The 13,211-nt window shown below is 38.6% G+C and overlaps 2 protein-coding genes across 2 annotated transcripts; one reads left to right on the top strand and one right to left on the bottom strand.

The window, feature by feature from the left end:
- The first annotated feature begins 1,347 nt into the window (after positions 1 to 1,347).
- On the top strand, positions 1,348 to 4,666 carry LOC127963053 (melanocortin receptor 3-like). Its single transcript, XM_052562712.1, has one exon. It carries the CDS (start codon positions 3,565 to 3,567, stop codon positions 4,540 to 4,542), a length of 978 nt encoding a protein of 325 aa, XP_052418672.1. The 5' UTR covers positions 1,348 to 3,564; the 3' UTR covers positions 4,543 to 4,666.
- Positions 4,667 to 10,657: 5,991 nt separating this feature from the next.
- Positions 10,658 to 12,968, bottom strand: LOC127963763 (uncharacterized). The gene is made up of 5 exons (XM_052563841.1): positions 12,768 to 12,968; positions 12,370 to 12,500; positions 11,587 to 11,809; positions 11,168 to 11,346; positions 10,658 to 10,977 (listed from the first exon to the last, which is right to left on the bottom strand). Exons 1-5 carry the CDS (start codon positions 12,817 to 12,819, stop codon positions 10,936 to 10,938), a joined length of 627 nt encoding a protein of 208 aa, XP_052419801.1. The 5' UTR covers positions 12,820 to 12,968; the 3' UTR covers positions 10,658 to 10,935.
- Between the last annotated feature and the right edge of the window lie 243 nt (positions 12,969 to 13,211).

The raw sequence follows: 13,211 nt of genomic DNA, 5'->3' as shown, positions 1-13,211 counted from the left end.
CGACTTTCCTTCCAGGGAGGTTCACACACTGGCCACACCCTTCTGGATTCGGTGGCTGAGGGGAATTTCCTGGAACATCCCAACCATTCCCCTGGCGAAGCCCATTACGGCGTGATCATTAGTGGGCAGTCCCCTCACCACCATCACTCACGTAACACCTTGTGTAAGCCTTTCCCTCTCTGGTAATCATTGTGAGCAGATCGAACTGTTAATTATTGACTCCCCTATGGCCCCATTAATTTTAGGACCTCCTTGGTTGCTGAAATACAACTGACATATTGACTTGTCAATAATTCTATTTTAGTCTTGTCGTGTCATGTTTAGGTGCTGCTTTCCTGCTGTCTCTGTCTTGTGTTTCACAGGTGGATCCCTCTGACTAGAAGGGCATCCCTGCAGAGTACTGTGATCTTTGTGCAGTTTTCAGTTCCCAGCAACCTCGCTACCTCCTTGTCATCCCTACGACTGTGTCATTGACCTTCTCCCAGGCACTTCTCTGCCTAAGGGTAATTTATACTCCCTTTCGGGTCCCAAAAGAGAGGCCATGGACAGGTATATAAGTGAGTCACTACAGACTGGGCTCATTCGCCATTCCTCCTCTCCCGCCGGTGTGGGGTTTTTCTTCGTTCAGAATAAAGACAGCTCCCTACGCCCTAGTATTGATTACAGAGGTTTGAATGGCATTACAGTAAAGAGCAGGTACCCCTAGCTTAAATGTCTTCTGCTTTTGAATTGTTGCAGGGTGCTCGGGTCTTCACCAAATTAGACCTCTGCAATGCCTACCATCTGGTGCGTACGCATTCGGGAGGGGGATGAGTGGAAGATGGCATTCAACACCCCCTCAGGACACCACAAATATCTGGTTCTTCTCTTTGGTTTTACCAATGCTCTGGCCATTTTCCGGGGTCTGGTCAATATTGTTCTGGGTGACATGATTAATCAGTTTGTCGATTTTCTCCACTTCTCTCCAATTACACACCCTGCACATTACATAGGTCCTCCAGCGTCTGTTAGAGAACCAGTTGTTTGTCAAGGCAGAGAAGTGCGAATTCCATGCCGAATCTGTTACATTCCTTGGCCATATCATCTCTACCAGGGGATTAACCCAGACCCTGCTAAGATAGATGCTGTTGCCAAGTGGCCAGTCCCAGACTCCCATAAGACAATGCAGCATTTCTTGGGTTTAGCCAACTTCTTTCGGTGATACATCTGGAATTTTGGTCAGATAGCTGCACCGCTCATGGCTTTAACCTCCACCAAAGTGTCCTTCAGGTGGAACCAGGATGCTCAGGTAGCCTTTGACACATTAAAGTCCTGTTTTGTCTCTGCACCTGTTCTGTGGGTTCCCAGTTCATTTTCAAGAAGTTGAGCTCGATTCAGGCCTGTTGGGCACTCCTTTGGCCAATTCAGCATCACCCCGGGGCCCCAGAGGGGGATTTACGGCTGAAGCTTCCCTTCCTGAAGGGGTGGTGGTCAGGGATCTTTCTTGGTGCATTGAGCGGTGATTGGAGGAGGCAGGTTGAGGGGTAGAGGTGCCGGGGAGGTGCCTGGCGGCCAGGTTGCCAGCTGTGCTGCTCCCTGTAATCCTTCAGTGGGGTCATGCGTCCAGGTTGGTCTGCCATCCAGGGTTTCGGAGAACATTGTTTGCCATCCAATGCTTCTGGTGGCCCGCACTGGCTGCGGATGTCAGAAAGTTTGTGTTGGCCTGCCCCATCTGTGCCCAATGTAAGCCATTGAATCTTTTCCTGTCCCTTCTGGCCAATGGTCTTACATCGCCCTTGATTTTGTCTCTGGCCTCTCCCCACCAAAGCTAAAACTGTAATTCTCACTGTGGTGGATCGCTTTTCTAAGGCAGTTAATTTCATTCCCCTGCCCAAACTGCCCTCCACCCGGAGGGAGTCCACCCAACTGAGCGACGTGGTTTCAGATAGGGTTCCTCAGTTTGCCTCCCGGTTTCGGAAAGAGTTTTGTAGACAAGTCGGGGCCTCTGCGAGTATCCATCCTTAGACCAATGGACAATATGAGCGGGCCAACCAGGATCTTGAAAGAATGCTCCACTGTCTGACATCCAACAATCCGAGTTCCTGATGGAATGTGCTCATAACTCCCTTCCAGTGGCAGCTTTAGGTATGTCTCCCTTTGAGTGCTCTGTGGGTTATAAACTGCCTCTGTTTCCATCACAGGAACCCGAAGCTGCGGTTCAATCTGCCCTGGCTTTCGTTTAGCACTGCTGCCACACCTGGGAGAAAGTCAGGAGGGTGTTTGGTCCATACCTCAGGACAAACCAAAGTAGTAACCGATCATAATAATCAAGGAATTTTGCTAACTTCCAACAGTAGCCAATTTTTAGGCGCTGTGTAATATCATTGTGCCTGCTGCACCTGTGGTACGGCAGTAAAGTTCCGTAGCCACATCAGGCTAGAAAATCAAAAATTTTCATTTTCCGTCGGTCTTAGTACACGATGTAGCTACAGAAGAGTCAAGTTTTGAATAGGAAAAATATTGAAATTCTTTGGTCATTATTAAGCGAGATGCTGACGGTCTAATCAGAGTTAATGACCTATGCTAAAGTAGCTAAAGTGCTACCACCTACTCAGAAAATGGTAAAACACAACTGTTTAACTCTGAGGGAGTTTTCAAAAATAGTGGAGTGTTCCCGATTCACACTTAACATGGTTCCATGGATAACAAAAAGTTTTTTTGGTGTAAATTGCAGTAAACTGGTGTGTTTGACTTTGATTGGGCATGCACACTGTTTTTTTTTTTTTTTTTTTTTTTTTTTTTTTTTTTTATTGCATGTCAAAAGTCTTTAAAATCACTTAATGAGTCTCAGCTTTCCTTTTCCATCCATCATCTGAGCATTTTTAAATGTATCATGTTTTATTTAAACATGATCTAGACAGAAGTATTTGACCCTTGCAAGGTGTTTCCCACGTGAACACCACATTTTGAATATGCCAACCAAAACAATGACATATGATATAAAGATGACACATATGCACCATAGTGTATAAGCTTTAGAAGGTTAATATAAATTATTAACAACAATGAAAAACCTAAGCGTGACATAGCATTGGAGAAATATATTAAATCAATCATTTATTCATTTGGATGAAAAAAGCACACACCTCCCTGTTGCCATGCACTGTGAATGTGTGTGTCTGTGTCTGTATGTACCCACATCTTTCATTTAAAATCTTGAGCAAACACACAAAGAGCAGGCGGAGGCTGTATCTGCTGACGTACAGCCAGTGGCTGTGAGCGAGAATCCGTTTGCTCCGAGCCTCTGAATCACACAGCATCTCTACAGAAGCATCTCCAACAAACAGAAGAGCAGCAGAGGATTTTTGAAAACAAACAATTGTAGAACTGCAACATTTGTTAACTACACCTTCAGCTTTCAGATTCCTCTATTTTTATTTATTCCATTATATGAATCTTTTTTTTTCTTTTTTTTTTTTTACTCTATAATTTTTCAGCTTTATTTTATTTTTTTGTTTCCTCCGTAATTTCCATCCCTCATCTGCTATATGTTCTTCCCCATATATTTATCTTAAAAAAGTCCTGATGAACGACTCATACCTGCAGTTTCTTGAAAGGCAGAAACCTGCAAACAGCACGTCTTTGCCTCCTAATGGCAGCACCGTTGATCCTCCAGCAGGGGCACTGTGCGAGCAGGTTCAGATCCAGGCAGAGGTTTTTCTCACCTTGGGTATTGTGAGTCTTCTGGAGAACATCCTTGTCATCTTGGCCGTGGTCAAGAACAAGAACCTTCACTCTCCGATGTATTTTTTCCTGTGCAGCCTGGCTGCCGCGGACATGTTGGTGAGTGTTTCGAACTCTTTGGAGACCATTGTCATTGCCATACTAAGCAGTCACCTTTTGGTGGCCAGTGACCATTTTGTGCGTTTGATGGACAATGTGTTTGATTCAATGATCTGTATTTCTCTCGTGGCATCAATCTGCAACCTCTTGGCGATTGCCATCGACCGCTACGTCACAATTTTCTACGCCTTACGCTACCACAGCATAGTTACCGTACGCAGAGCGCTGGTGGCCATCGCTGCGATCTGGTTGGTGTGTGTGGTTTGTGGGATCGTCTTCATAGTGTACTCCGAGAGCAAGACCGTGATTGTTTGTCTGATCACAATGTTCTTTGCCATGCTGGTGCTCATGGCCACTCTCTACGTACACATGTTTCTTCTCGCCAGACTTCACGTCCAGAGAATCGCAGCATTACCCCCAGCGGCTGCCGGTAACCCAGCCCCACGTCAACGCAGCTGTATGAAGGGAGCCGTGACCATCTCCATCCTCCTCGGTGTGTTTGTGTGCTGCTGGGCACCATTTTTCCTCCACCTCATTCTGCTGGTGTCCTGTCCACACCATCCGCTCTGCCTCTGCTACATGTCTCACTTCACCACGTACCTGGTCCTCATTATGTGCAACTCTGTGATTGACCCCCTCATCTACGCCTGCCGCAGTCTGGAAATGAGGAAGACCTTTAAGGAGATACTGTGCTGTTTTGGCTGTCAGCCTCCACTTTAGACAGATTTGAAAGGAGACTGAATGTACAAAGAAAAAGTTTATCTTGATGTAAGATGCCAAAGCATGGTGGTCATAATGAGGTTACATATCAAGAGATAAGACAAATGCAGACCGTAGCACTCAAAAAAAAAAAAATGGAAATTTGCTGAGCACTAAAAAGGATTTGGAAAGCACAGATGCTGCAAGAAAATTAGAGAACTGGGGATGGATCGAATGTGACCTATCGCTTGCTGAAAGGGCAAATCAATTATGTGTTAGTTGTGTCTATTATGTGCATTCATTATGCAGTGGGGTCTGACAGTATGAAATGACACTGAAAATCTAGAATTTAAAATCTCATTAAATCAATTGACAGTTTTAGGATTTAAGATGAGAAAAAAAATGTGTAAAAGAGATGATTAACATTAAAATTAAATACTTGAATTGCTGCATTATTTCTAATTGCCAATTCAAATGAGTAAATTAGTGACACTCATCGTGTGACTTTTTCAGAAGACATTTTGGCAAATCGGTGCTGAATTTGTATGATCTTGTTTGTACATTTACATATTATCTGCTTATGGCCCACTGATGGTTATGTTTATGGGTGGATCTTACCAGAAATATGTTGTACCAATCAAATAATAAAAAAAAATCAAGTTTGCCAAAACCGTTATCTCTTTGGATCATTTAAATGTATACTGGATCACATCATACCGAGTTCTATACAAACTTGTGGAGTTCATGCAAACTCAAATACTGATGTCATTAATGCAAATGAACAAACAGAATAATAAGATAGATCATTGGAAAATCATGTTTTTTTTTTTCATTTTCACTTTTGATTCAAATTATTAGGCTTATAAAGTGAATGCAAAAAAGAAAAAAAATGTAACTAGTGGTCTCATACTTCTAGACCCCACTGTACCATATGTTAAAAATGTGGAGGCTATATATAGTTTGGTTAAGTTTCAGTGTTTCGTTTAGTGACCGTGTTCGAGCCATTTTGGTGTGTAAATGAATCTGCTCAAAGCTGCTGAAGTGGAATCTTACTAACAGTCTGTGGTGAAACTCGCTTGCTGACATCAAAAACAGAGCACTTAGCATCTGTCTGTCTTTTTGAGGTGTCACTAACTTTGTTGCTTTTCATAGTTGTCAGAATCAGATTCAGCTTGGATTGTCTCCAGTTAGCAACATTATGCAGTCAATCCCAGTCCAAAAGCTGCAGTCATCATGTGTGGATCATTTAGCTGTCAAAGTCTCAAATTTCTCTATTTTTGCCTTTCAGTGGTGGAATGTAACTGGGATCTCACAATTTATTTATTTATTTTTTTTGTCAGAGATTTAAGACCGCAGTATACAACTAAACATGTCAGTTCCAACACCAAATAGCCCTCTCTTTTTTTGGAAAGAGAGAGGCAGATAAGATAAGACCACAAACCAATATTTGAACTTGGATCACCCAAAGTACAACTTAAACATGTTGGCTCTGACTATCCCTCTTTTTCCGTCAATCAGCAACATAGTTTATATTTTTTATGTGTCTAGTGGTTTAAATTTGATACCCTGCCTATTTGGCTGACCTGCATTGAGTCTCACTGCAATGTTATTAGGACTTTGCTTGCACTCTATGAACACTATTAGTGCATGAGCTTTAGCAATTGACTTGTATTTGTGGCCACAAACTCCAGCAAATGTCTTCATAAATAAAATAAAAGGGTTAAGCTTAATCACAACATGTGTTCTCAGTTTCTTCATGTGTGATACATGAATGCCAGTCTGTCTCTATAAAAAAAAAACGTTTCTGTTTGTGTATGCGTGGATGTGTGAGTTTTCAGATCAGATTCAAATCCTCTTCCTTCTCATTCTCACCACAAATGCTTTCAATGAAAAGTGCTGTTCTGTTGTCATATTGGCATTTAACTTGAACTGTAAGGGGAACAGTAAGATGAACAAAGATACAGTAGAAGAAATCCAAGACTGCATCATTGCAAGCAATCTTTATGTTTTTATCTACATAAACTTTAAATGTCAATATTTGTTTATTATACTCCCAGTGGAGTTACTTGTTTGTTCTTTAGTCTTATTACATGTCAGAAAAACTGTGTACTATATTGTTCTTAATAAACACTTCTGCACTGCTCAAAAATGAACTATAAAATGAGAAAGTGGTCAAAGTCCTTCCATAATAAACCTTTAATGGTAACCTGTATGCAGCATATAGTAGAATTCATAAAACACTGGATCTTATGAAAAACTGCAATGAGCAGTTGTTGGTTGGATTCAAATCTATGTCCTTCGAGTGTATTTTAGAAAGATTATGAAATCATGTGTAATCTATGGCATACCTAGGTTTATCCTGTTATGGATCCTGAATTTTTAAATATAGCAAATAAATAGAATGAACTGGCTGCAAACTTAAAAATAAAGGTTCCAAAGTTGTTCCCAGCGATGCCGCAGAAGAACCAGTTTTGGTTCCCTGAAGTGATCATTTCTTAAAAGGACCATTTTCCTTTGCGTGAAGAACATTTTAATAATCTAAAGATCATTTTTCCACTGCAAAGAGCCTTTTATAAAAAGATTCTATGGATGGTAAAATTCATTGTGGAACCACTGACAATAAAGAACCTTTATTTTTAAGAGTGTACAGAAACACTTAAAAGTAATGAGCCTCAAGTCACTTATCAGTGAGGATAGTAACTAATGACGTTAATGATCTTGACTTCACACTCTCGGGATATTAATTGTTGTAGTCCTGAAGCGAGAGCGGGCTGCATCCAGTGATTCAGATGACGTCTTGGAGTCTCATATGTGTAATTGACATCCTTTATGCTGATGCAAACCTCAAAGCAAAGACATGACTGATTACCACAGCGGTCAATAATGAATGACACAAAATCCTAGACTTTTTGATCTCTATATCCTGTGCCTTCAATGTACAACAGCACCACCTCAATTGCATTGCAAGGGGAAGGTCATTGGGTACCTACACACATCTGCTATGTCACTGAATATATGAGAGTTGGCAGAAATCCTATGGAAGTGATCTGAAAGCTTCTCACCAGGAAAGAAATATCGGCGAACAAAAATATGAACGAATCATTATTGTGTGCTTTGGGTCCCCCTGCAGCCTAATGAAAGAAACGCGTAAAAGAGAAAATCTCATTATGTGATCACTCACTTAAAAAGTAGTTATACCTGGAAAAAAAACAGCCCATCGTCCATAATGTGTCACTTAGAGTGTTTTGGTTACTAGCATTCAGAATAATTTTGTGGTCTGCAGAATACAGTCAAACATTTAGAGTTTAAAGCGGAGTAATTGAAGAAAATTAACATTTCTGGGTAAAATATGTCTGGTTAAACTATCATTTGAATGAGCTCAAGATCAGTACTTATCATTTCTCTCCCTCTTTCGGTTCTCTGCTTTCTGAGATTTCCCAAATCACTTTTTTACTCTTCAGAAGGAAGCAAAGCGTCAAATTAAACTCTTAGTATCTTTGTCTGTTTGAGCTTTGTGGAACTAATTCTTTTTATGATTCAAAATTGTTGTGCTCAGTTCTCAATTTGCCAGAACAGGATATTCAATATGGAGAAAAGTAGAGGAAGTCAGATTTGTGAGGGAATAAAGATACCTGAACTGAGACATGAATGTTGATTTGCTAAAAACAATACCTAAATAGCTTTATGTAGATGGGTGACAATGCGTCCTCTTTTCTCCAGACATGTCTGGCTGAGATTTTTTTTTTATTTAAATAGTCTTTCTCTTGTTTTTATACTTGCTGGAGGTAATTACTTAAATGTAGTTTTACCAATAGCTGGAAGGCATTTAATAATCCACCAGATATGGCCATATTGTCCTACTGGATATGTGCACATTGATATTGCATAATTATTATCACGGTGAACAACAGGTAATTACTGTAGGCTATCTGCATTATTGTAAGGTTAGGTTTAGGGTTGGGGTAGGTGTAGGTGTAGATGTTAATAAAACACAATAGGTAGCAAGTAGGCCTATACTTTTTTTGTTGTTGTTTTCTGTACGTAGCTTTATCCCATGCACATACCTGTATAATAATAGCTAGTGTGTGAGGACTGTAGGGAGCATGCCATATAGAAAAACAAAGCCAAAACCAGGACATTTTAGGGAAATTTTCAGATAGCTGCAAGATGTCTGTTAAAGATCTCTTGATGGAAAGCACCTGCTGTGTACAAAAATCTGACAGATGTCTGTAAGATGTCAGTTTTAGTTTTACATTCTAAATCATAAACATCTTAAAGACATTTAATAGATGTCTATTTGATATCTGATGTGTCTAAATAACACTTATTGTAGATGAACAAACACTTTAAAATAAAATGTCTTTCAGATGTAGGAGGCAGACGTCAAATAAACGTCTCCGTGATGTATGTGTGCTAGAATCCTATCCAGGACATGTTCTGGAAAAAGAGGACATAGCCAATGGTTACTTTATGAATAAAGGTTACAATTATTTTTTCTAGCCATTAAGGTGATGTCAAAAGAAAATGGAAAGCGGTTTCATATGACGTTCTTTTAAACTGTGTAAAGAATACAAAAGCTATTTTTTCTTTGGAGAAAAATCCACTGATGAATAACTCACAATAAGACCAGCAACTTACTGTAAGTCGAGTTAAGTACATTTTGATTAATGTCCGCAATCAGTCAGGAGAGGGAGCTACTGAGTCACTAATAGAGTGAATTGAAGACATAGCCTCGAATTTACTGCCATCAACAGGTAAACAACTTCATTATCCTTCCTGTAGCTTAAAATATTGTCCCTTAATAATTTAGATATCTTGACTATACAAGGAACTGGGCCATAATACATTAGAACACTTATAATAATACAGCTAATGTTGCTTGTAAAGCTTGTATTGAACTGATGATGTTGGTCTTGGAGAAATGTTTTGCCAGCTAAATCCTTGTTTTTAATGGATAAGGCCTGGGTAAGGCACAGAGCAGGTGGATTTAGGGGGATTTGTCCTGGGTTTTAATTCCCTCAGAACTGGCCTTCGTGAGAGGGAAGATACTGGAACAGAAAGTGGTCATGCGTGATTTTTTTACTTTTCTGGAGCAATATAGATTTGTACGGGAGGGGAGCTGGCTGCTGCTGATCCTCTCAACACATCACATAAAGCATCCGCTTGTGTGAAATAATGTCAAGCTGGACCAGACAAACTGATTTAATTATAAAGCTTTACCAGGTGTTTTTGGCAGCACATATATCTTTGCTGTTGCAGACAAGTAATGCCCAGATGGTCATGTAATGGGCAGACCATCTCACACACTCAGAACTTAGCATTAAGTTCCCTATATGTAGTTTTTCTTTCGGGGATGAGAGTTAGAAAAAGTTTGAGAGTAAAGGATGAAAAATATCTGCCTGTCCATCACATAAAGTTCTCGTATGAGGCTTCAGACCACCGTTATGGTGCTTTTGATTATTGGAGGTTAATAGATTTGGCCACTGTAAAAAGCTGTGGGGGATTCTTCATACACTCTTAAAAATCAAGGCATCTGTGATTTCACAAAGAACCATCCATGGACACTTTCCATTGCACACAAGTTATTTATAGCAGAAAAGTATCTTTAGAGTTTTTAACTGTTCTTCACACTAAGAAAAAAACAGTTCTTATGACTGTTCACTGAATTTTTTTTCTCCATGGTATTGCTGTAAAACCCCCTTAAACTATTTTTATTATTTTTTACATATGAGTTTCATGCCTTGGAAGTAAGAATGGGTTGGAATTTGGTTGAGCAAATAAGTATAAGTAAGTTAAGTAAATAAGTATAACAGATATGAAACAAGGCCACTTCCTCAATTAGAGTATCGGTGATGGTTGTCTCATAAAACCGTTTTTTTTTTTTTTTTGGTTTTTTTTTTTTTTGCACATTAGGATACTATCCCTAATCTTAGTCATAACCCATATATTACATGGTCAAAAGCACAGTATATCTGTGTAAGTATTTTTTTCTCATGGGGTTGACCTCATGTGAGCTTTTTCCGAACATTTGCACCCATGGAGCAAACCAGTTTCCACACACACAGAGAAACAAACACATTTATAAAAGCTTAAAGTAGGTCATTAACCTTATTAAATGGACAATTTAAAGCAGTAAAATTGATACAAATTTATTTAGATATTGTAGGAAGCAGTGTTACTGTTAGCTAAAACTATTACAATTTGCTTTGGTACACTTAAATAAATAAAATATTAGTAAATAAAAAATGTACAAGACAAAATTAAATAAAAATAAAAATAAAAATGAAAACTAAAAATATAAATATAAAAGCTATTAAGTAAAAAATGCTATTATAGTATAAAATACTATAAATAATTCTAATAATGATGATAATACATTATTAAACCATATGGCAGGTAAACAGTGGCTGGTCCTTAAGTCTCTCTTCTTTTAAGTTTACTGAGTTCCTTGAAAACCTGAAAACAGAAACATATAGGTCATATAGGTCATATAGATTCCTCGTTGTTTTCTTTAAGAGCTTTGGTATTTAAACTTGTTACTTCCTTGTTGTGTTTGGCTACATCTACTGCTTTTCTGAACCTAAACCTTTACAAAATAAATGCTCAGAAGATATGAGATGAATTAGCAACCTTTAGAAAAACTTACCCATATGCAAAAAGCACTGAGGACAAGTTTACTCACAGCCAATCCTACACAACCCCAAAGGACAAAGAGCACTGACTCATCATTCACACGAGGCAGTGGGATGCTGATATTTGCCCATGATTCATTAGTAAACTTAGTGGAGAAATTAAAGATGATGGGTGAAGCTGTTGACACACAATCTAGGCAGACAAAAAATGGGGCAATATTATCTAACCAGAAATGGTCTTCAACAAATGAATCATGCACAGAAATGACTAGAAGAACAATGCAAAGTCATATTGTTTGTCTGAATTTTAAACTGACAGCAATATGTATCTAAACAATAGAAACTAAACCAAACTGTGCAACACTCTGTATAACATATTATACTACATATTCATTTATTTATTTTCACAATTGGTTATTAATATATGAAATACCTGAGATATTAAGTCTAACCCGATTTTGACAGTTCATTCCTCCAGCTTTGGCTCTTATTAAACACATGTAGATCCCAGATTTGGCAGGAGTAACTTTCCTTAAAACCAAAGATGCATTTTTATCCAGTGATAAAGAATTGTTGTGCTTATCAGTCTGGATGACATTTTCAGATTTGATGACAATTGTCATTTTTGAAGCTCCGTCACTGCTGTTATCGTTGAACTAAAAAAAAACAAAAGAGAGAAAAAAAAAGAGTGAGTTTATATAAGTGTGAGAATAGTTCTGCATTTGCAGCACTAGAAGGTTATGAAAATGAATTGCACCTTCACTTTCTTTCCTTCAAATTTCATTTGATACTGTATTACCACATACTACCAAAATCTGCTTCTTTTATAATCACATTAATTATAAACAAAATATTTTTTGAGATTGAATTAGCCTACTCATTTAATGCAAATTAGATGTAGAATAAAGGGGAATGGGTGTATGAAAGGAAATGAATGTGTCTCAGAATGTTTCCTGCTTAAAGCCACAGACATTAAAGACCACGCGCATCTCGTGTTTTGCATGCACGAGGCGTTCTAAAAACGCGGCGCAAGTCTTTTTTTCCGCGTTTTTAAGCGTAAAACGCCTTATGTTAATTAACTTACCAGACACCTGAACATGACCACATCACCAAATGTTTGAGAAAGTAAACATGACGTTGGCTAAACATGATAACAAACGGAATATGGTTTCTAGCAGTGGTCATATGAGATTTGACAGATGGACAAGTGGCTCACCTTGTACCATGTAACAGAGGTGTAGTTCTGACAATTTTTATGGAAAGTACAGTGCAAAGTTATGTCATCTCTGCAACTTGCGGTGACGAAGGTGACTTCATCGCTGCCAACAACTATATCAAGGGTCAGTGCTAAAAACAGACATCACAGGTAACAAAAATAAATAAATAAACATTACAAAGCTTCTGACGTACGCTTAGTTCGTTTGGTTACTGGGTAGACAACTACAGATAATGTAGCCTATTTTACATCTGTCGTTAGGCAATGGAGTTTGCGTGAACTGGATAAATTATACTGTTGCCGTTCTTGATTTTTTTAATTATAACAAATATCTATAATTAGGCCCAAGTAAACAGTAAATAAAAATAACGGGTAAATGAAAGAGAAATCTGACTCACCCAACACAATCAAGCGATTCATTATCGCACTGGTGACATGTGAGATGCGCATTTCCTCCCAAGTTGGATGCTTCCCTCAGTTCTTGTGAGAAATCTCTTCAGAAAAAAATGTGGGTTGAACAATGCCCTTCAACACACGTTTATACTTAACGTGGAATGATTGAGATAAATTGCAACACAAGGATCATTGGGATAAAAAAAAAAAGTGTACATTGTTTTGACATTATAAACTAAGGGCTGAACATTTCCCCCTCATAAGTGAACATAGAAGCATACTATAGTTTTTTTTAAACTGTTGAACATTTTCCCCTCATATGCATCTCAATAAAAATGTTGTGGAAAAGTTCAATTATTTCAGTAATTCAGTTCAAATTGTGAACTCGTGTATTAAATAAATTAAATTCACACAGACTGAAGTATAGTTTAAGTCTTTTGTTCTTTTAC

This window comes from Carassius gibelio, chromosome B8 (genome assembly GCF_023724105.1).
Source record: "Carassius gibelio isolate Cgi1373 ecotype wild population from Czech Republic chromosome B8, carGib1.2-hapl.c, whole genome shotgun sequence".
NCBI lineage: Eukaryota > Metazoa > Chordata > Actinopteri > Cypriniformes > Cyprinidae > Carassius > Carassius gibelio.
This window is presented reverse-complemented; position numbering and strand designations above follow the sequence as displayed.

Bases quoted from the DNA above. Each gene is read 5' to 3' on its own strand.
- LOC127963053 (XM_052562712.1), top strand. From the start codon at position 3,565: ATGAACGACTCATACCTGCAGTTTCTTGAAAGGCAGAAACCTGCAAAC.
- LOC127963763 (XM_052563841.1), bottom strand. From the start codon at position 12,819: ATGCGCATCTCACATGTCACCAGTGCGATAATGAATCGCTTGATTGTG. The intron at 11,810-12,369 runs GTGAGCCACTTG...GTTTTTTTTTAG, and splicing joins CCTCTGTTACATGGTACAAG to TTCAACGATAACAGCAGTGA. The intron at 11,347-11,586 runs GTATTTCATATA...TTGTCTGCCTAG, and splicing joins GGTTAGACTTAATATCTCAG to ATTGTGTGTCAACAGCTTCA.